The 24,216-nt window shown below is 34.8% G+C and overlaps 1 protein-coding gene across 1 annotated transcript in view; it reads left to right on the top strand.

Moving 5' to 3' along the window:
- Window positions 1–23,506, top strand: part of MED13 (mediator complex subunit 13) — a 96,878-nt gene extending 73,372 nt beyond the window's left edge. Inside the window, exons 18-30 of the mRNA XM_004434806.3 lie at window positions 262–485; window positions 1,816–2,005; window positions 3,328–3,790; window positions 5,280–5,499; window positions 6,162–6,353; window positions 6,552–6,775; window positions 8,159–8,301; window positions 8,795–8,953; window positions 9,072–9,257; window positions 11,268–11,416; window positions 12,917–13,090; window positions 16,384–16,484; window positions 19,506–23,506. Coding sequence (XP_004434863.1) covers window positions 262–485; window positions 1,816–2,005; window positions 3,328–3,790; window positions 5,280–5,499; window positions 6,162–6,353; window positions 6,552–6,775; window positions 8,159–8,301; window positions 8,795–8,953; window positions 9,072–9,257; window positions 11,268–11,416; window positions 12,917–13,090; window positions 16,384–16,484; window positions 19,506–19,638 — 2,558 coding nt within the window. The 3' untranslated portion in view covers window positions 19,639–23,506. The remainder of the gene's footprint in view (window positions 1–261; window positions 486–1,815; window positions 2,006–3,327; window positions 3,791–5,279; window positions 5,500–6,161; window positions 6,354–6,551; window positions 6,776–8,158; window positions 8,302–8,794; window positions 8,954–9,071; window positions 9,258–11,267; window positions 11,417–12,916; window positions 13,091–16,383; window positions 16,485–19,505) is intronic.
- Window positions 23,507–24,216: the final 710 nt, after the last annotated feature.

Raw genomic sequence — 24,216 nt, 5'->3', positions numbered from 1 at the left:
TCCGTGTTTTCTTTTGTACTTCTGAGTTTTTTCATTCAAATTAAGTTTTTTACATTTAAGTGAAGGTGTAAGTCATAGGTTTTATAAAGACCATTTAGCAAATTTCTAACTGTGGAGAAGTCTCAATCACTGTCTTTAGCTATTTTTGTCTTTAATCAAATACTTTTACTACTAATAATGACTTTAGTAACCTTTGACATTTAAATAAAAAGACATTTACTGCTCTTAAATGTTTTCTTAAACTATATCTTTCTTATTTAGGAACTGATGAATCCCCAGAACCACTGCCAATCCCCACGTTTTTGTTGGGTTATGATTATGATTTTCTGGTGCTTTCTCCATTTGCTCTCCCTTATTGGGAGAGACTTATGCTGGAACCTTATGGATCTCAAAGAGATATAGCCTATGTTGTACTATGTCCAGAAAATGAAGCCTTGTTAAATGGAGCCAAAAGCTTTTTTAGAGATCTTACTGCAATATATGAGGTAGGTGTTTAAAAAGAGGTGGCATTTTAAAACTACCTTATGATTTGTATGTTTTATACTGGGCAGTTCAGTTGATTGGGACAGTGTAATAATGATGTCAGACTAGATATTTAGTTCTCATACTAGCCTTTGACCCAGACCCTTTGTTAGATGTATGTGCCACGGGTCACAGTGGAAATCACCATATTGGAGAAAAAACATTGAGAGCATATATGTATGTCCCATTTAAGATAATCTTTTTCTGAAACAAAGGGTGGCATTATTAAATAGCCAGGAAAAAATTACATTTATAAAAATTCTGGTCCTGATTCTCTAGGACCTCAGGTACTGACACTAGGCCTCACTTTTCGCATATGTAAAATAAAGCTATGCTAGATCTCTCTAAGATCCATTTCATTTCTGAAATATTTGACTGATCTTCTAAGTTATAATTCTCATGTTGTATCCATCACTGAATGCAGTGATTACAAATTTTAAGTGCTATGAGACATAAAGTCTTATTTCATTATACCTTTTCCCATAAATGCTTGGAAACTCAGTCTTCAAAATGTAATTTCTTTTACAATCTGAGTTGTTAGTTTGTGCTGGTTTAGCTCCTTATAAATGTTCCACTTAATTACAAGATATCTGTAGTGTGTTTTGTAGAAATAAATATTTCCCAAAGAGTGTTGTTTGGAACACTAGTCCTACAAAATCTTCCCAGAAAAAAGTCCATAGTTAAATAGCTTTGGGAAAACATTGGGTATTGTATTACCTTTTAGAAATTCGCTATTCATATTGTATTATTAAAGCCTTTGAAAGTCTTACAGTAAAGAAATCCACTGTATAAATTTTCTTAATCCAGTATTGCTAACTTATTTGATATTGGGCTTCTTGTAACAAACATCAGTGGCCCACAGAATTGGAGGGAGAGCTGGCATATATATAGTGTCTTTATATACCAATTTTTATTTTGATTTGACTTGGTAATACATGTATTTATATACATGAATTGGGGTAGATGTACAACTTAAAATGACTGCATTTTTATGCTCAGTTATTTCTGTATTCTGCGGGTTTTCATTATTCAGACCACATGGTTCTAGTGCCATTATTATTATCTAGGTGTTTTATTTCATTGGAGATATTTTAATTTTGAAAGAAATTTATTAGGTTTCTAATGTAAAAAGGAAAAAGACCTATGGCACCATTTCACCCTTGACATTTTTATCCCAAATGTTAATTATAAATGATAAAGCTTATTTTAAATAGCTTAAATGCTTTATTTTATAATACGTACTTAAATACTATAAGAAATTCACTAATTCTGCTTTCTATATGTATATTGTAGTCCTGTCGATTAGGTCAACATAGACCTATTTCTCGACTGTTGACAGATGGGATCATGAGAGTTGGATCTACTGCATCAAAGAAACTATCAGAAAAGTTGGTAGCAGAATGGTTTTCTCAGGCAGCTGATGGTAACAATGAAGCATTTTCTAAACTCAAGCTTTATGCACAAGTCTGCAGATATGACCTAGGTATTGAATTTGTATTTATTGTATAAGGCCAGTGTTAGCAAAGTATGGCCCAGTCCACCAGATGTTTTTGTAAATAAAATTTTATTGAAACATAGCCATGCTCATTTAATTACGTATTGTTTACGGCTGCTTTTGTGCTGCAAGATCCAGGCTGAGTAATTGTGACAGAGAACTATATGACCCGCAAAGCCTAAAATATTTACTATCTGGCCCTTTACAGAAAAAATTTGCTGATCCCTGCAATAGGGGTCTCACTAGGTAGGAAGAAATTGTGGGTTATAAACAATTTTCTGTTGCTTCTGTAGGATCTGATGAATTTATGTTTTTATTTAAGTTTATTAAGATTCTTGATTTGTTAATGGTTCAGAGATGAAGTAACTTGCAGTTACCTCTACAACACCAAGAAACAGTTCTTTGTTGGAACTAAGAAAATGACAGCTGGGGCCGGCCCCATGGCTTAGCAGTTAAGTGCACGCGCTCCGCTACTGGTGGCCCGGGTTCGGACCCTGGGCGCACACCGACGCACCGCTTCTCCGGCCATGCTGAGGCGGTGTCCCACATACAGCAACTAGAAGAATATGCAACTATGATATACAACTATCTACTGGGGCTTTGGGGAGAAAAGGTGAAAAAGAGGAGGAGGATTGGCAATAGATGTTAGCTCAGGGCTGGTCTTCCTCAGCAAAAATAAAAGAGGAGGATTGGCATGGATGTTAGCTCAGAGCTGATCTTCCTCTCACACACACACACACACACACACACACACAAAATAGAAAAAAAAAATGACAACTATTTAAGACTTGCTTTTAACACCCTTGAATTAAATGTCAGTGGACTGAATTTAGACTTAATCCAAAGAAACACAGAACCAAAATATTGAATCTCCTTAGACATTCCTGTAATTTGAATCCCATGGTAACATTCTTTCATTTTATATTTAATTAGCTCCTGGTGTAATCAGTATTTATTCAACTTGTGATTTAGGAACGCTTTGAATGGTTTGATGAAAATTTGCTAGATACTCTTATTTACATTTAATTAATTATGCCTAGGAAACAAAATTTTATTATACTCTCATGGAAACCATTTCTTAATTTTGTATGAAAATGCTAGTTTACTTTTTCAATTCCATTTAAAATTTGTTTCTTCAGTTTCTAGGGGAAATAGAAAGCTAGCATCTGCTACACTGTTAGCAAGCAACTTGGGGAGGGTAATTACCAAAAAAGCATCAACTAGATATTATTAATCATATGGTAGAATAAAAAAAGAACCAATCAGTGAAATAAAGAATTAAATATCCTGACTGTTTTTATTATCTTTAGGTCCTTATCTTGCTTCCCAGCCATTGGACAGCTCTCTACTTTCCCAGCCAAATTTAGTTGCCCCTACAAGTCAGTCTTTGATTACTCCACCTCAGATGACAAATACTGGAAATGCTAATACTCCATCTGCAACCCTAGCATCTGCAGCAAGCAGCACTATGACAGTGTCTTCAGGTGTTGCCATGTCTTCTTCAGCTGCTGCAGCTAATTCAACTTTGACCACAACTTCAACTTCATCTTCATCATCCTCCAACTTGAATAGTGGAGTATCATCAAATAAACTACCTTCATTTCCACCCTTTGGCAGTATGAATGGTAGTACTGCAGGATCCATGTCTACGCAAGCGAGTACAGTTCAGAGTGGCCAGTTAGGAGGGCAACAGTCTTCAGCTCTACAAACAGCTGGAATTTCTGGAGAGTCGTCTTCACTTCCCACTCAGCCACATCCTGATGTGGCTGAAAGGTACCTTTAAATATACTAGTCTTTGCAGAAATATAAATATATGATGCTTTTTTTTGTCTAAATAAGATAGTCATTGTGAATGAACATAAAGAGCTTTTTGGTCTTATCCCTGAAATTTTAGTTTTTATAATTTTGAATATTTTACCTATAAAATTATAATAAAGGCTCTTTGTAAAGTCTTTATCATAGAATCCCAGAATCTCAGGGTAGGAATTAAGACCTTGAAAACCATTTAGTCCAACTATTTTATGATATTTGAATCTGTTCTGTGACATAGTGTAAAGCAGATTTGCTTAAGCACATCACTCCAGCGATTTAGAAGTCACTATCGAACCAGCCTATTCAGAAGTTTAATAAGAGTCATACCAAGGTTTAAATCTCAGCCCTGCCATTTACTGGCTATGTGACTTTGGAAAAGTTATCTGACTTCTCTGAGCATGTTTTCTTGTCTGTAAAATGGGAGCAGTAGGATATAATGTACGTTAATTGCTTCACACAATGCTTCCAAACACTTGAGTTATTTATAATGACAACAGTGATGATGACAGCTCTCTTTATTCATTTTATGAAGAAGGTATTGAGTGAGCTTCTCTTTTGATTTATAGGTTAGGTTAGCTTGCCCTTGGTTATATCTTTCAGCTACCCAGATGCAGTTTTGCCCCAAGTTACACTCATTTATGTGAGTAAAAACAAACTATTAATCACCCAGATTGATCCGTTCATCTTGAACGTCTAAATAGATTTGGAGTTTTAAAAAAATCATATCACTATCAAAGAATGAATTTTATTATTCATCATTGAAGTTATAAAGTATAAAATGAATGTGTATATTCTAACAACGTAGTAGAACATTGACTAAGTCTGGAAACCTCGTTTCTTTCTGGTCTAGCTCTGCTTCTAGCCAGCTTTGTGATCTTGGGCAGCTCATTTAACTTACGTGTCTCAGTTTTATCACTTAAACACTAACCTCTCTGGCATTTCTTTTTTTATATATATATATTTTTTAATTTAATTTTGTTTTGTTTTGTTTTTGGTGAGGAAGATTGGCCCTGAGCTAACATCTGTGCCAATCCTCCTCTATTTCTTTTTTCGTACGTGGAACGCCTGCCACAACATAGCTTGGTGAGTGGTGCGTAGGTCCGCGCCTGGGATCTGAACCCAGGAACCCTGGGCTGCAGAAGCGGAGCACACGAACTCAACCCCTACGCCACCAGAGCAGCCCCCTCTCTGGCATTTCTGACTCTGTGGTTTTAAGAATTTTTTTTTTCGTGCAAGACCTCTTAACTGAAGGGTTTTTATACACTGTGAAATTGTGTGTACAATGTTTACGGTTCTCTTTGGAGAGAGATATCCCTCATTTTTAGAGAGGCTCTGTGACAACCCCCACCAAAAAAAGATAAAAGATATTAAGAACCTGCTTTGATGCTACCCCGGGAAATGTACAGGACAACTTTTTTTCTAACTGTCTTATTTCTACCTCAAATTTTAGCACAATGGATCGGGATAAAGTGGGCATCCCCACAGATGGTGATTCACATGCAATCACGTACCCACCTGCTATTGTCGTTTATATAATTGATCCTTTTACATATGAAAATAAAGATGAGAGCACTAATTCTTCTAATGTATGGACTTTGGGGTTACTTCGATGCTTTCTGGAGATGGTCCAGACTCTTCCTTCTCATATTAAGAGTACTGTTTCTGTACAGGTAAGACTGATAAACGTTGCAAGTTAAATTTACATAAAACAGTTTGATGTTGACAGAAGTTTCAAAGATAATATTCTGTGTTAAAATTGATTTTCAAAAAGGCAGGTTCTATTATATTGATTTTACTTTAAGTGATATTAGGATAGAAATCTTAGTTTATAAAAGATAAACTTTACAATCATACCACAGTAATAATGGAGAATTAAAAGATTGCATTAAGTACATTAAGTATTTTTTCTGTGTTACTTTTATAAGCCAGTTTTTAAATTCATAAGCTTAAATAGAAAAATAGAGCATGGACCTATATAAGCTAGAGTTCTAAATTAAGTCAAGGTTGCAAGTAAAAGTAGGAAGAAATTAACCATATTAAGTTGTTTGCAGAGATTTTGAATTATTTCTTTATAGACTACAACAGGACTAGTCAATGGCAATATTAATTAATATAACTGTTATGTAGAAAGTTTTAAAGGTTTTTACATAGCCATTGATAAAATTGACTTTATCGAAAACCTGTATAATAGATAAGAAAATATAATTCTTTCGATTGTTTTAATTAGGTTTTGTTTAAGTTTTCTAGTAATTTTTGAGAGTGTTGGACTCACAGTTCTTTTTATTCTCTTGTTGGAATTTTAACAGTTGTAATATTTTCCTATAATTCTTAGATTGTTCCTTGTCAGTACCTGTTACAACCTGTGAAGCATGAAGATAGACAAATCTATACCCAGCATTTAAAATCCCTGGCTTTTTCGGCCTTTACCCAGTGTCGGAGACCACTTCCAACATCAACCAATGTGAAAACATTGACTGGCTTTGGTCCAGGTTTAGCCATGGAAACTGCTCTTAGCAGTCCTGATGTAAGTATGTTTTCCATGACCAAAGTTATTGAATGACTGTACATTTTATGGTTTTATGCAAAACTAAGTGCAGTTTTCTGTTTAGCTCTCATTTTTCAATTATCTTATAATTGAGTAGAGATAATATATCACATTTTCAATAAAAGATTTTTCTATGATTGTGTAAGTACCATAGTACCTTAATTTTTTATTTTACAGAGACCAGAGTGTATTCGACTTTATACACCTCCTTTTATTCTGGCTCCAGTGAAGGATAAACAGACAGAGCTAGGAGAAACATTTGGAGAAGCTGGACAGAAATATAATGTTCTTTTCGTGGGCTACTGTTTATCTCATGATCAAAGATGGATTCTTGCATCTTGCACAGATCTATATGGAGAACTTTTAGAAACTTGTATCATTAACATCGATGTCCCAAATAGGTACTTCTATTTCCTTAAATGTAGCATTATATCATCCCATTTTAAAAAATTCATACACACACAGATAAACACACACATATTATGTTTTATTTTTAATGAATAGAAAACTGGAAGGTTGTATATATTAAAATATTAAGTCTTGGATTTTAGGTGCTTTTCACTTTTTTGTAGTGTATATTTATATTGTAGCATTAAGAGAATTAAAAATAATTTCGATTACACAGACAAAAGAGATTAAAGTCCCTAAATTCTGTGTATTAAAGCTTGAGGCAATGATTTTAGCCTGAAGAATTTTGAGACATGGAACTAGAAAGTCCTCTGCAATTAAAAAAAAAACTAGTAAAGCATCCTAGAACATTTACTTTTCTCATGTACCATCTAAGATATAGTCCCGAATTAACTCAGTGAGTTAACTTCCTCTACTCAAATTGTTGACTGAAGATTTTACCAATTAAATGTTGAAGTGTCTTCTGGAAATGGTGGCCTTTTTAGATTTCTTCTTCTAGATATTGGCCAGTTATTTATGAAGGCTATGGGTCACAACAGATGAGACAGTATTGCCATTTTACTGAAAGTTGAAGTGGGATAATGGTTAAGAGGTCTAACTCTCGAGTCATAGGGACCTGGGTTCAAATCCCAACTCTGCCACTTATTGGCTGTGTGATCTTGAGAAAATTACTTTAGCCAGCTGAGCTACAGCTTACTTGTTTGTAAAATTGTGAGGATAATTTTATCTGCCTCATAGGGTTGTTAGGTTGAAATGAGATAAATGTAAATGGATTGGGCATAATGCTTGGTATGTAGTAAGTACTCAATAAATGGTAGCTACTGTTGCTCAGCCACAGAGTGCTTATGTTACGTACTTGCCTAATAAAGGACGTGCATGCAAAAGACACAGCAGTGTTGTTTGGTCTGAGAAAGTGTAGTGTTTTAATATTCTTCAACGTCAAGTATAGAGCAAGGGTTGGCAAACCGTAGCCCATGGGCCAAATCTGGTCACATCCATTTGTTTAAGTGTTATCTATGGCTGCTTTCATGCTGCAGCAGCAGAGTTGAATTGTTACAGTAGAATCTTGATGGCCTGCAAAGCTTAAAATATTGGCCCTTTAAAGAAAAAGTTTGCCAATCTCTGGTATAGAGCAATGTTTCTGGTGAATTTTGGTGGTTCATAAACAATTTTTCATTCTAAGTATATATTTTAATGAGTATTAAAAGAACACAAAAGACTAGTATGCCAAACTGTGGTTTTGTATATAGTCTTGCTTATAAAAAAAGTGTTAAGCATTAAAATTAAGGGACCAATTTTCCACAAATTTGAGTTCTTTTGAAATGTCATCATATGAATTTTAGAAATATTTATGACTGTCTCTTTATTCCATACAGGGCTCGTCGGAAAAAAGGATCTGCTAGAAGATTTGGTCTACAGAAACTTTGGGAGTGGTGCTTAGGACTTGTACAAATGAGTTCATTACCATGGAGAGTTGTAATTGGCCGTCTAGGAAGGATTGGTCATGGCGAATTGAAAGGTAAAATTGTAGTTTTATTATTTAGTACTTAAATTTCTGTTGTATGTTAATTCGTACACTGTTCGGACCACATCTAGGTATATGTACTGAATAAAATGTAAAGGTTATAAAAAGTAGTTTTTTGTTTCATTTTTAAAGAGAAACCACCTATGTCTAGGCCACAAATGGCTTAATTCAAGTTTTAAAAGGACATTTTACATATATTGCAACTTTAATATCAGTGTTATTACTACTATTCTCTTGTGTCGTCTTGCATTTTTTCCCTTTTCTGCTTATTATTCAACTCATCCTCTATTCGGCAGATAGTACTTATTATTAGCTTATGTTCAAGTTAGAGGGATAAAGGATGGTGAGTAACATCAGCAGTAAGAGATTTTTGGCTTAACGATGACTTCTATTTGAGGAATACACCAATTTTAAAATCATTATGTTTTAACTTTGGTTCTAAGGGTGTTACTTTGGATATTATTTTTTTTACTGTTGATACCCACAGATTGGAGCTGTTTGCTGAGTCGTCGAAACTTGCAGTCTCTAAGTAAAAGGCTCAAAGACATGTGTAGAATGTGTGGTATATCTGCTGCAGACTCTCCCAGCATTCTCAGTGCTTGCTTGGTAGCAATGGAACCCCAAGGCTCTTTTATTATTATGCCAGGTTAGCTGTCTTTAGTTTATATCAGATTTAATTCTTCATGCATTTAAGTTTCGAAGTAGTATGTAAAATTGATTCTTCATTTATTAAAAGAAAAAAATACCTTTCATTTTCTTTTCAGATTCTGTGTCAACTGGTTCTGTATTTGGAAGAAGCACCACTCTAAACATGCAGACGTCTCAGTTAAATACCCCACAGGATACATCATGTACTCATATACTTGTGTTCCCTACTTCTGCTTCTGTGCAAGTAGCTTCAGCTACTTATACCACTGAAAATTTGGACTTAGCCTTCAATCCCAACAATGGTAGGTGAATTGTTCTTTAAAAGTGTACAAATATAAGTCTTGATGATGGTGGCAGATTGTAGGCTGAATAATGCCCCCCCAGAACATATCCATGTCCTGTGAATGTCCCTGAAACCTGTGAATGTCCCTGAAACCTGTGAATGTTACCTTAAATGGCAAAAAAAGACTTTGCAGATGTGACTAAGTTAAGAATCTTGAGATGGAGGGATTATCCTGGGTTATGCAGGTGGGCCTTAGATGCAATCATATGTATCCATATGTATGAGGGAGGCAGAGAGAAGTTTGACTACGCAAAAAAAAAAGGAGAAGGCCCTGTGATGGAAACAGTGTGAAGCAAAGTCAGAGAGAAATGATGCTACGCTGCTGACTTTGAAGATAGAGGAAGGGGCAATGAGCCAAGGAATGCATGGAATACAGTTCTAGATGCTGGAAAAGACAAGGTAACAGATTTTCTCCTGGAGTCTCCAGAGGGGAGAGTAGCCTGGCGATACCTTGATTTTGGCCTAATGACCTGCACTTTGATTTCAGGCCAGTAAAACTGATTTTGGACTTCCGGCCCCCAGAACTATAAGAGAGTAAATGTGTGTTGTTTTAAGTCAACAGATTTGTGGTAATTTGTCAAAGCAGCAACAGGAAACGAATACAACCATTCTTCTACCTTAATAATATCAGAACTGGTGCTATGAGTTATCCCATAAATATTTACTTGTTTTAAAAGGCATCATTGATCATAAAACGTTTGTACAGGTTTGTGCCTGTATTGTTGAGTTACCTATAAATAAACTTTGCAGCTCATTTTATATTTTTATCTATCTTGATTTACCAAAATAATATAGTAATTTATACAAACTGCAAGAGTAGGGATGTAACTTTTCTAGATGAACTTACAGATTGCATTTTAAGCAGACGAGAAAATAAATGATATTCCACTGTTGTTCTAAGTAACCTTAGAAAATGGCACATCTCTAAAGTCACAAGTATGGGTATTAATTTTTTAATTAATTAATTAATTTTAGTGTGTTATACAATAACGTGAATATTTTACTTAATAATAAGGAATTTTGGCGTTAATTGTGAATAGTCTCATTTTAAATACATTTTCGTTTCCAGCGTAGTGTGTTTGCTTTGTATTATTTTCCTATTGCTGCTGTAACAAATTACCAAAGGCTTAGTGGCGTAAAACAATACACATTAATTATCTTCCAGTTCTGGAAGTCAGAAGTCCAAATTCAGTCTTACTGGGCTAAAGTCAAGGTGTCTGCAGGATTGGTTCTTTCTAGAGGCTCTAAGGGAGAATCTGTTTCCTTGTCTAGAGACTACCTGCATCTCTTGCTCAAAGGCCCCTTCTTCCATCTTCAATGCCAGCGGTGTAGTATTGTCACATCTCCTTCACTGACTCTAACCTTGCTGCCTCCCTCTTATTAGGACCCCTGTGATTACATTGGACCCACCTGGATAATCCAGAGTAATCTCCCCATCTCAAGAACCTTAGCTTGATCACATCTGCAAAGTTCTTTATGGTAACATATTCACAGATTCCTGGGATTAGGACAGGGACATCTTTGGGGGGGGCCATTATTCAGACTACCACATGCTCGTTTATGCATAATTGTTTATATGGCTCCTAGCACAGTACTTGGCACATGGTAGACATTCAGTAGATGTTGTTAAATTAACCCATTTTGGTTAAAGTTCATTAATTTATTTTTTTTAGAATTTTATTTATTTATTTATTTATTTATGTTTTCCCCCAAAGCCCCAGTAGATAGTTGTATGTCATAGGTGCACATCTTTCTAGTTGCTGTATGTGGGACACGCCTCAGCATGGCCGGAGAAGCGGTGCGTCGGTGCGCGCCCGGGATCTGAACCCGGGCCGCCAGCAGCGGAGCGCGCGCACTTAACCGCTAAGCCACGGGGCCGGCCCTCATTAATTTATTTTAACCCTCTGCTGTAAATGACCATGGGATATGAAAAATGGAGTATTTAATTTTTTTTCTTTCTCCTCTATAGATGGAGCAGATGGAATGGGTATCTTTGATTTGTTAGATACAGGAGATGATCTTGACCCTGATATCATTAATATTCTTCCTGCATCTCCAACGGGGTCTCCTGTACATTCTCCGGGATCTCATTACCCCCATGGAGGTGATGCTGGCAAGGTAACCCTGTTATAAAAAGTTCAGTTTATCTAAATGTCCTTCATTAACTTAGTAATGGATTGATACATGAAATAGAACACTTTTTTCCTTGGAAATTGGCAATAAGTGCGATTAATAATACATTCATGCACTTCTGCTTTATAGACATCAATACTTTGAATTATACATTATTAAGAGGGTTTCTAAGATGCTATTTTACCTGACTTCATATTTTCTAGACTACTTGCCATTGTCGTTTTCCTGCCACTTCACCATAGCTTCTACTCAGGTATAGGATCAGATTATCTGAGAATCGGTGTATTGTGCTAAGTGCTGCCGTTCATATCAGGGCTGTGACAAGGAACATAATAAAAACATTAATTTTCTCATAAGTACAGAAAAAACAGTGACCACCCCTCCCCTTTTGTTTTTAGCAGTTATAGAAGCAAGCCATCTTGTCCTTCTGTTTGAACTCAAAACTAATTGGGCTTCATTTGAATAATATCTTTATTTGAGTGAAATTATATATAGTGGTTATTTGATTATTGTAGTATGCATATGTTTAGAACCTGTCTTTTTAAGATAAGGAAAATTATTTGTCCAATCTTACCTTGCATCCTTGCCTCCTTTTTTTAACTGGAAAGAAATGAAATTATTATATATATATATATGGAAAACACCAATAATCTGACCACTTTAGTAAAACCATTTTTACTTTTAGCAAATTACTTTCCTTCCAGATGTATTTATATTGCAGCTTTCAATAAGTATAACCAGCTTTTTAATATTGCGTTGTTGTTTTACCATAATTTATTGTATTATTCCCGAAATGTTAGACATTAAAGTATTTTATTTTTTTTCTGTTATAGGTAATGTTGCAATGAACATTTCCATACATATCATTTTTCTTCTTTTTATCAATTTCCTTGAAATACATACCAAGAAATACATTGATTAATCCAAAGGATGTGAGCATCACTTAATAGTTGTCCCTTCATGTTGCCATAATGCTTTCTAAAACATTGTTAACTGCATTTTATAGATATTGCTAGATGAACAAAGCTAAATTTAATCTACCTTTTAGATTGGGGTGTGGTGTTCAGGAATTAGTTGAGAGAGTATTAGGAAATAAGCTAGAAATTTAATTGGACGTTTTGTATTTTTCAGTCAGCTACAAAGGTTTACACACACACACACACACACACACACACACACACACACACACACACACACCCCACCCCCCCCACCCCCCACTGAACGTAGCCTTGGCATCATAGTACAAACTTGTTAAACAGTTATATTCATTTCCTCATGCAACTCTTAAAACTCATTCTTTTAATGCTATTACTAATGTGATATTCTTCTAAGTAGGTAGCAATTGATTTTTTTCAATATCCTTCAGTAATTTTTTAAATTGAAGTCATAAGATAATGAGACTGATTGTCATAAACCATTCTGTGTTTATATCTATTGCCTAGATATGTCAAATGAACTAACACACTTTTAATTTTGCCTTTTAAGGGTCAGGGTACTGATCGGCTCCTTTCAACAGAATCTCATGATGAAGTAACTAATATTCTTCAGCAACCATTGGCCCTTGGTTACTTTGTATCAACTGCCAAAGCGGGTCCGTTACCTGACTGGTTCTGGTCAGCATGTCCTCAAGCACAATATCAGTGTCCCCTCTTTCTTAAGGTATTACCATTTCTATGCCAGTTCCTAGCTTGAATAATGCTAATTGATGACTTAAGTCCTAAGAAATATAGAAGTGGTTTTTTGAAGTGTGTAGCTTTTGTCAAAGGTCTTAAATGCTTTGCCACATAAGACTCTCTAGATTGGGCCGGCCCCGTGGCTTAGCTGTTAAGTGCTCGCGCTCCGCTGCTGGCGGCCCGGGTTCGGATCCCGGGCGCGCACCAACGCACCACTTCTCTGGCCATGCTGAGGCCGCGTCCCACATACAGCAACTAGAAGGATGTGCAGCTATGACATACAGCTATCTACTGGGGCTTTAGGGGGGAAAAAGAAATAAATAAAATCTTTAAAAAAAAAAAAGACTCTCTAGATTACATCACAAAGAGAATTATCTAATTATGAAACAACTCTAATTTTTAAATTCATATTTAGTTTGAACTTTTAATTAATCTTAAGTCAAATTCCTGGGACCCTTGCTCTTATTATTTTCAGCTGCACATATGGAAGTTTAGAGTTGGGAGAAACCTTATATAACCTTTAGTCTACCTTTTCATACTCAAGTTCAGAAAAGCTCATTTGTCTGAAGTCATAAATTGGTAGTAGACTAAAGATTAAAACCTGGATCTTTTAATGATTATAATGTTATTCTTTGAATTACATCATACTGTACTCCTATTATGCCACATTATTTGGAGGATTAAAGGATTCATAATCTTTGTAAGAATACTTGATATTTAGATCCACTTACTACCTCCTTAAAAAAGCTTTCTAGCTTTGTGTAAATTGCTGTATTAAAACTATTGAGTGGTTTTCAAGTAATGAGATTCTTAGACCCATAGTGACTTATTTTATCAAGACAAATTCATTAGCAAGTGATATAACAAGGTTGAGATAAATCATAAAATGGTAAAATGAGATTTGAAAGCCCTGTCCAGAGTTTATTACTGCTGCTGCTACTACTTTCCAAAATAAATTCGGCTCTGATTCACTTATTCTTATATAAACCCACCAGAAGTTAACTGTTTTATTCCATTAGTCATGCTAACCTAACTACTTGCCAATTTATTTTTATTTGTAGGGTAAAAGTTGGATAGTATACTTCACTTTCTTGGGGTTATATTTTAGTGGGTACTTCAACACATAGGCTTGTTGGTATCTTTTAAGCCTGTTGCTATTAAATCTTGATACCCTTGGCCTACATACCATTGAGTCAATGACATCTGACATTTGACATTAAGCAATGAACTTCTGTAGCATATTCATGAAGAATACAAAAGCTGTTGATCTGAATTGACTATTAATGAGATAATATATTTAGAGAGTGTCAGCCAAGGTAATAGTTTAATCATGACTTGTCTTCCCCTTCCAATATATGTGCAGTGGTCTATACAGATCTCATTCCGAGAATGTATTCCCAGGGCGGTTTCTTCAGAATAGTAGCCCTTGGAGTTTCTACAAAACAAAGGGTTGTTTGGTCCTTTGGGAAGTGCTGCATATGCTTTCTGTCCCCTTTTTTGTTACAATACATGTATGCACATTAAAGACTCTGAAAAACAGCAGCAAATACATTGTTTACCTACCATTTCCCAAACTTGCTTTAATACATAAGAAAAGGATTGTGTAACACGTATTAATAGTTCATGACCTTAGTGTTTCACGGAACATTTTTTTAGGAAACACCACTTTACAGAAAGTCCAAGAGACTATCCAGATTCTTTTCTACTCAATATTTATTTGCAGAGAGGATAGTGTAAAGTGGGCATTCACCCTCAGATACAGTGTAACAAGATTAGGACTTCTAGTCTGAATTACCAGGTAAGGCATAACTTACCATAATTTTGTTCACTTTTTGTTTTCATACATCTCATTTTATTTCTATACCATAGGCAATAAAACCACCTGGAATGTTTCTCTTTGCTTAGAAAAATAATGGATCGTTACCTAGATGATTGAAAAATCTTTTTATCGAAGAAATTAGAGCACTAGTACTGATTACATTCATTTAATTTGTAGTGATCTGCCACATGAGACTTTTGCTTATAACTCATAGAGTTTATGGGCAGTTGAAACATATATATCTTTGGTTATATTCCTGAATATACAACTCAAGAGTTTATACATATATTTCAGCTGTGGAGGAGAGAGCACCTAAATATAAAATACAGTCACGCTCCACATAAGGATGTTTCGGTCAACAACACACCAAGTATACAATGATGGTCCCATAAGATTAGTACCATATAGCCTGGGTGTGTATTAGGTTTGTGTAAGTATACTCTATGATGTTCACACAGGGATGAAATCGTCTGATCACACATTTCTCACAACGTATCCCCTTCATTAAGCAACACATGACTGTAGCATCTTTTACAGTATACAGAATGAGATCTACCAAGAGTTTCTTCAGTCAATACCACCATCTTGTTGTAGCTTTTTTTTGCTGAGGAAGATTTGCCCTGAGGTACATCTGCTGCCAGTCTTCCTCTTTTTGTATGTGAGCCACCGCCACAACATGGCACTAACAGACAAGCGGTGTAGGTCCATGCCTGGGAAACGAACCTGGGCTGCTGAAGCAGAGCAGGCTGAACTTAACCACTAGGCCACTGGGGCTGGCTCTTGTCTTAGCTTTTTAATATTATTATATATATTGACTTATAAACAAAATGATTTACTTTCTTTAATTCAAATGTGGAGAAGTGTACCACATTCCTTTCTTCTACTCTTCATTGCCATACCTAAATGGGTTTGCCAGTTGTTACTAAACCTCCATTATGAAATTGAGTGGGCAAAAGAAGGCAGCTGTGCACTGTGTTACTTAGAGTGCTCACAATTCCACCAAAAGTAGCTTTAAGATTTATAGCTTTATAAGTAAAATATTTGCATATGCTTACTCCTCTTGCTTTTTTCAGTGCTAGACATAGGTATATCTGCATAGTCTAAGTTCTGTGTAACCTAGAGAAGGATGTACTCAGATTTATCAGTTCAGTGCTTCCTTAAACATTTATTTTACACATCTAGGCAGGTTACGCTTAGAAAATAATTGGAAATTCTTTTTTTAGGATTATTATGTAGTCTCAAAACCAATAAAGCTGAAGAAAAGGAAGTAAGATTCAATATAAGTTACACACTTAAAAATTACTTGTGAATTAGTTAAACGAGAACAAGCATCTTTATAGTGGCCCCTATTCGTTACATAGGTCTAAAACGTATTTCATCAAGGAAGAAACCTTGGGAGAATAACGTAAAACTAATAAGTTTTTTCCATTTGGCTGACTGATTACCTGTTATTTTTGTAGGCCTCTTTGCACCTCCACGTGCCTTCAGTGCAATCTGACGAGCTGCTTCACAGTAAACACTCCCACCCACTTGACTCAAATCAGACTTCAGATGTCCTCAGGTACGGCTCTTTTTACCATTAAGGGTTCTCCATTACAACTTTGAAAGAATATGTTGATCCTTATATATTTTTCTTATTTTGGCAGTAGTTTACAGTTGGGTACCCTTGGATCTCTGCATGAATTATATCATTCAGAATGAGTGATCTTCTTTCTAACATGTAATCTACTTTTTTTGTGTTGTTTTTTGGTTTGGTTTGTTTTTCTCTCTTTTTTTTTATTGATGTCGTAATAGTTTATAACATTGTGAGATTTCAGTTTTACATTATTGTTTGTCAGTCACCATATAGATGCACCCCTTCACATCTTGTGCCCACCACCAACCCTCTTCCCCCTGGTAACCACCATACAGTTCTCTCTGTCCGTGTGTTAGTTTCTATTCCACGTATGAGTGAAGTCATACAGTGTTTGTCTTTCTCTGTCTGGCTTTTTCACTTAACATAATACCCTCCAGGTCCATCCATGTTGTTGCAAAGGGGACAATTTTGTCTTTTTTATGGCTGAGTAGTATTCCATTGTATATATATACCACATCTTCTTTATCCAATCATCTGTTGATGGACGCTTGGGTTGCTTCCACTTCTTGGCTATAGTGAATAATGCTGCAGTGAACATAGAGGTGCATAAGCCTTTTTGGATTGTTGATTTCAAGTTCTTTGGATAAATACCCAGAAGTGGGATAGGTGGATCATGAGGTATTTCTCTTTTTAATTTTTTGAGGAATCTCCATGCTGTTTTCCATAGAGGCTGTACCCGTTTGCATTCCCACCAGCAGTGAATGAGGGTTCCCTTTTCTCCACAACCTCTCCACCATTTGTTATTTTTTGTCTTGATTATAGCCATTCTAATGGGTGTAAGGTGATATCTTAGTGTAGTTTTGATTTGCATTTCGCTGATGATTAGTGATGTTGGACATCTTTTCATGTGCCTATTAGCCATCTGTATTTCTTCCTTAGAAAAATGTCTGTTCATATCCTCTGCCCATTTTTTGATCAGGTTATTTGTTTTTTTGTTGTTCATTTGTGTGAGTTCTTTATATATTATGGAGATTAACCCCTTGTCAGATATATGATTTGCAAATATTTTCTCCCAGTTGGTGGGTTGTCTTTTAATTTTGCTCCTAGTTTCCTTTGCCTTGCAGAAGCTCTTTAGTCTGATGAAGTTCCACTTGTTTATTTTTTCTTTTGTTTCCCTTATCCGAGTAGACATGGAATTCGAAAAGATCCCTCTAAGACCAATGCCAAAGAGTGTTCTGCCTATGTTTTCTTCTAGGAGTTTCATAGTTTCAGGTCTTACCTTTAAGTCATTGATCCATTTTGAGTTAATTTTTGTGTATGGCGAAAGATAATGGTCTACTTTCATTCTTTTGCAAGTGGCTGTCCAGTTTTCCCAGCACCATTTATTGAAGAGACTTTCCTTTCTCCATTGTATGGTCTTAGCTCCTTTGTCAAAGATTAGCTGTCTGTATATGTGTAGTTTTATTTCTGGACTTTCAATTCTGTTCCATTGACCTGTATGTCTGTTTTTGTATCAGTACCATGCTGTTTTGATTATTATAGCTTTGTTGTATATTTTGAAGTCAGGGATTGTGATGCCTCCAGCTTTGTTCTTTTTTCTCAGTATTGCTTTAGCTATTCAGGGTCTTTTGTTGCCTCATAGGAATTTTAGTATTCTTTGTTCTATTTCTGTGAAGAATGTCATTGGGATTCTGATTGTGATTGCATTGAATCTGTAGATTGCTTTAGGTAGCAATTTTAACTATGTTTATTCTTCTAATCCGTGTGCATGGGATATCTTTCCATTTCTTTATGTCATCATCGATTTCTTTCAATAATGTCTTGTAGTTTTCATTGTATATAGGTCTTTCACCTCCTTGGTTAAATTTATTCCTAGATATTTTATTCTTTTTGTTTCAATTGTAAATGGGATTGTCTTCTTGAGTTCTCTTTATGTTATTTTGTTATTAGAGTGTGGAAATGCAACTGATTTCTGTAAGTTGATTTTGTACCCTGCAACTTTGCTGGAGTTGTTGATTATTTTTAATAGTTTTCCATTGGATTCCTCATGGTTTTCTATGTATAAAATCATGTCGTCTGCAAAAGCGAGAGTTTCATTTCTTCATTGCCTATTTGGATTCCTTTTGTTCCTTTTTCTTCCCTAATTGCTCTGGCCAGAACCTCCAGTACTATGTTGAATAAGAGTGGCAAGAGCGGACACCCTTGTCTTGTTTCTGTTCTCAGAGGGATGGCTTTCAGTTTTTCCCCACTGAGTGTGATGTTAGTTGTGGGTTTGTCATAAATAGCCTTTATTATGTCAAGGTACTTTCCTTCTATACCCATTTTGTTGAGAGTTTTTATCATAAATGGAAGCTGTGTCTTGTCAGATGCTTTCTCTGCATCTATTGAGATGATCATGTGGTTTTTATTCCTCATTTTGTTAATGTGGTGTATCACATTGATTGATTTGCGGATGTTGAACCATCCCCGTGTCCCTGGTATAAATCCCACTTGATCATGGTGTATGATCTTTTTAATGTATTGCTGTATTTGGTTTGCCAACATTTTGTTGAGGATTTTTGCATCTATGTTCATCAGCGATATTGGCCTGTAATTTTCCTTTGTGTTGTCCTTGTCTGGCTTTGGTATCAGTGTGATGTTGGCTTTGTAGAATGTGTTAGGAAGTGTTCCATGTTCCTCTATTTTTTGGAATAGTTTGAGAAGGATAGGTATTAAATCTTCTTGGAATATTTGGTAAAATTCTTCAGAGAAGCCATCTGGTCCTGGACTTTTATTTTTTGGGAGGTTTTTGATTACTCTTTCAATCTCTTTACTTGTGATTGGTCTATTCAGATGTAATATACTTTTGAGAATAATTTTTATGAAAATTAGTTGTCTTGAATCTCCCCAAGGACTCTCTATTCTATACCTAAGTGACTTTGACTCTTAGATGCCATAATTGGAAATTGCTTCCAAAATCTACAGTGTAAATAAATACATGACTTATACAGTTTATTTGCTTTTCAGGTTTGTTTTGGAACAGTACAATGCACTCTCCTGGCTAACCTGTGACCCTGCAATCCAGGACAGACGCTCATGTCTCCCAATTCATTTTGTGGTGCTGAATCAGTTATATAACTTTATCATGAATATGCTGTGATCTTCATTTGATGGAACTGTGCAAGAAAAGAACAAGGAAAAAAGATATTTCACTGCAAGATTAAGTTACAGTTATCTTTTCAGTGAAAGTCATTTGTGATGGGTCTAATTCTTATTACTTCAGCAAATATTGTTTTGACTTGGGGGGGCTATAACTCTGCTATTTTTCATTGACTATATGAACTCTTTAGGATGATGACTGATCATACAAAACGTATTATAACATTTTCGTAGCAAAATTAACCTTTTTTTCCAGTCACAGTATTTGTGAAAAGTAATGAGCCATAGTACCCAGTCATGTTAAATGAATATTAAAAGCATGGAGAGGAAACATGAGGAACAATGAATTTCAACATATGGCTTCAGAACATCAAGATGTTCTTGTATTGGATTATAGTATCTAGTATTCAAAAATGCCTGCATCTCTTATTTATTGTAAGTTTTTAAATGTATAAATTGTCTTATATTTCTTAACCTCTTTTATAAAAATTTTCCTAGAAGGTTTATACTGCCTTCTTGCTTTAAAGCAATTGGTCTAAAATATATGTAATCGTCTTAATTAAAAAGTTGCAGTAGGGTTGCTTTTAGAGTATTATTTTTTTGTAAGGGGGTGGGTGGGACAGTAAATTTGTATTGTCTTGATGTACAGTTTAATGGGGATAGAGGGGGAATAATGTCCATACCATTGTGTGTGGAGGATTTACAGCTAAGCTGTAGTTGCAGAGTACATGTACAGTAATGAAGTTCACTGTGTTTATAAATCGAAAAGGTACTGGGTCTTACAGCATTTTATATATCACACCTTTACAGAATAACATGATGGCAATATACAAGTGATATTGTTAGTTGGTTTAACTTAGAATAAAATGAGAATTCTTCAGTTATATTTTGTACTATGGTTTAGGGCTATGACTAATATTTCAGGCCATTTCCAGTGAAAGAAACTTAGTTTTACAAGAAAAACATTTGCTACTGAATGCTTAAACTAATTTTGTTGTTTAATGTTACATGCTTAAAATGTTTTCAGTTTTAACAGTGGCACATTTAGGCATGGGAATATTATTAATTATGAAAATTATCTTCAGGATCTGCTTTAAGGTTGAAATTTAGCCCGGCTCTAGGCATTTTACAAATTATTTTAAGAGCAGTCACTCTTGATTGTTTGACTTTTTTTTTTAAATTAAAGATTGGGAATGTATGTGAGAGTATGCATATGTATGGGTGTGTGTGTGCAATCAAACTGTGGTGTAAATAGATTCTCAGTGAATTCTGGTATTCAGACTCTATTCCACTAGTTAAAGAACCATTTTCTAAACTTAACCTGTTCCCTTTTGCCTTTTTTATTTATTTAATTTTCTTGGTTTGGAGATGGCAGTCCCAAACACCAGAGTCTGTACTTTTCTGTATCACAGCTCAGATTAAGGCAGGGCATATGCCAAGGAGGTTCTCACCTCCCTAAAGAAGGGACTTGAATTTTAGGGACTTTAATTCACCCCTTCCTTCAATACAGCTTTCCCCCTTCTTGTTTGCACATGCCAAGATAACTGCTTTTATGCAGGCTTTACTCCCTTGAAAAATCCTTTCTACAGTGCTGCTCACAAGAGAGTCCAAGTTAGCCTCCTATCTGTGTTGCTGACTTGAATTCACAGTCACCAAGTCTACCTATCTTTCTTGGAAGCAGTCTAGCAAAATTCTGATTTTGTACGTTCACTAATTCTCTACAAGGACAAAATCAATTGTATTTACAAAACTGTAATTTGGTATTGTTTGTTTTGTTTTGTTTACTGAACCTTGTTTTGTAAATACTGTATGCTTGGCTTAAATATCACTTTCTTATGAACAATATAACTTCAAATTGTGTATATTGAAACATTAGCAAGTCTTGTTTTTTCTATAAAGAAAACACAATTGGTGACAAAAGTTTTCAATCATTTTTTCAAAATTATAATGCAATCCCAATGGTCAGCATATTTTGAAGTTAAAATTTAAAGATCACATCTCTGCATTCATTTTTAATTATGCTAACACACTACAGATGTTCTGTACTTATTTAAAAAAACTTGTCTGAGATTTGAGGGAAAAGATGCTTATTTGGAATTTCTATATAAAGAGTACCATTTTTATATAGTTAGCTCAATAGTGACTTAAATAAAAGCTATATTCTCAGTTGTTTAAAATCACTAGCCTATAGTAACCACACCTCAGTTCGAAAATAGATTTTTAAAAAATTATTCCCTGACAGTTTCTTTTATATGGAGCCATAGGAAGGAACCTAGTATACAATTCCTTTTTATCTGGGAATCAGGGAGTAGTTCCCAAATAGACAGGATTGACTGATAAGCTTTTTTTTTTTTTCTTCCCTTCATGTCAGTTCACACTCAAATAGAAAATTATTAAATAGCCATTAGAAAAGGTCAGGAGACTTATTTCAGAAAAAAAAATTTAAGCCTTTTATGCAGGATGATGGATCTGACTTACTAATGTACTGTCACAGACAAGTATGGGTAGTTTTGTTTTGTTTAAATAGGTAAGCAAAATAATATACTTTATACCAGTTGATGACCAACACCTTATACCAGTTGATGACCAACACCTTGACTTCTTTGCTACAGTGCTAATGTCTTTTTTTTTTTTTGTGCAGTTATCCATTACAAAGCAGGGTGGAAGTTCAGTATTTTGGCATTTTAAAAGATTAGTTATATAATGTCTGCTTCCAACCAGTGAGAAACATCTAGCCATACCTTTCTTATGCAAGCCATTCAGTTATCAGGACTGTGAATTAACACTGTATGAATAAATTTCTGTACACCTTATTGTTTGGCCAGAAGGCCACCAAGTGTACTTATATGTAATCTTTAAATTTTAAAGTAGCTGTAATTTTTAAATCTTTCTAAAGTTTTCTTAAACCACTAAAATTAAGCTCTTACTACTTAGTCAACTATCCTCAGCTGTATTCGTACTCAATTGTCAGTATGGCACAGATTACTGTATTAAAATATTCTCCTTTTGTCTTCATATTTACCCTTCTGAGGTAATTTTTTAACTTAATGTGTACTACAAAGATTTGCAGATCTTTAATCAAGCACTATGTTAATACTGTAATATCAAAATACTATGTTGCATTATTTAAAATGTTCAAATTGAATACATTAAAAGGAAGTTTTTAAATGCTGTTGCATCATATAATTTGCTACTTATCCACTATGGCATCGCATATCAGTCTATTAATACATTTAATGTTGCATGAGTGCTGTTTTGGTCTGGGTTTCCTCTTGAGATTTTGGTTTGTCTAAATTAAGGAAAAATGTTTCTGACATACATTTTTTTTTTGCCTGCCCTCCCCCCTGCCCCCCCCCAAAATCAGCTGGAAATCTTAACCTTTCGGTTTTTCTTGGTGTTTTAATGGGCCCAGAACTGTGGTTTAAATTTTTATATATGTGTTTTCTTTTTTGTGGAGTATTAATTAGAAAACTGGATTTGGGACCTAAAGTACTCCTCAGGTTGATGTGTTCATAAAGTTTTAAAATAGCTTTAATTTTCAAAGTAAACTGGATTTGTGGACCTTAAAGTTACTGAGTTGAAACTACAAATTGTAATGTCATTACTGGACATGTCAGCATCAACTCTCTCAAAATAGCTTGGTCACTTTATGAAGGGGCGTTTTAAAGTTGTTGTTTAGCAGTGACATTTAATATGGTCCAGTTGCTTTTTTTTTTTAACGTGACAAAAAAAGAATAAGGAACAAACACTATTGCTGCCGAATGCCATAACACTGAGTTGTACAAATTGTGATTGAGGATATGAAAAGGTTTATACTTTTTAAAAAAAAACAAAACTTCAAATGGAATAAATTATTCATGAAGCCTTCATTGTGGTGTCTCATTCTGTTGAAAATATTTCCATCTTAAGTTTGTGTAAAAATTAGTAGCAGTATTATTTTTCTATCATTTATAAATGGAAAGTGGCAACCTAAAAACTGATGGATGGACTTTTAACTTCTCCGTCTGAAGTATTTTATTTTAAAAAATGATTTTATACATAATCATATCAATGTATAATATATAGGAAAATTGTATGTGTACCACATACTAATTTCTTTTAGGCTGATCAGTGTAATAGCAGTTTTCTAGTCTAAACAAGCTACCTTCACATATTTAAAGCTTAGCTCTATCCTTTATTTTTTTTGATCGTATAAATGTTTTTGAAACATAAGAAAAGTGTTTGGATACATCAAAAGTAACTCTGCCCATTTTGTATAAGCAGCCACTTTAAATATTTTTGTCCACATTTAAGGACAAACCCCCAAATTGTGGTCATTTCGAAATAATTTCTGCCAGCAAAATTTTAAAAATAATCCTTTAAAAGAAGGTGTACGTTGTTGGAACTTTAACTTTTAAAATTATTTTCTGTCTCGCAGTTTATATTATCTCTTATTTTTTCTACTTTTTTTTTTACTAGAGTCTTATGTATGACTAAAAATAACTATGCAAATCAAGGCTTTTTTTTAGTATTCACTTCTTGCACAATGGCATACAACCTTTCTTTACTATTTATAGTTTTCAACATTGAAAACCAATCT

The sequence above is a fragment of the Ceratotherium simum genome, chromosome 16 (assembly GCF_057802395.1).
Source record: "Ceratotherium simum simum isolate JZ-2026a chromosome 16, ASM5780239v1, whole genome shotgun sequence".
Classification (NCBI taxonomy): Eukaryota; Metazoa; Chordata; class Mammalia; order Perissodactyla; family Rhinocerotidae; genus Ceratotherium; species Ceratotherium simum.
Note: the sequence above shows the minus strand (reverse complement) of the source record. Positions and strands in the feature narration are given on the sequence as shown.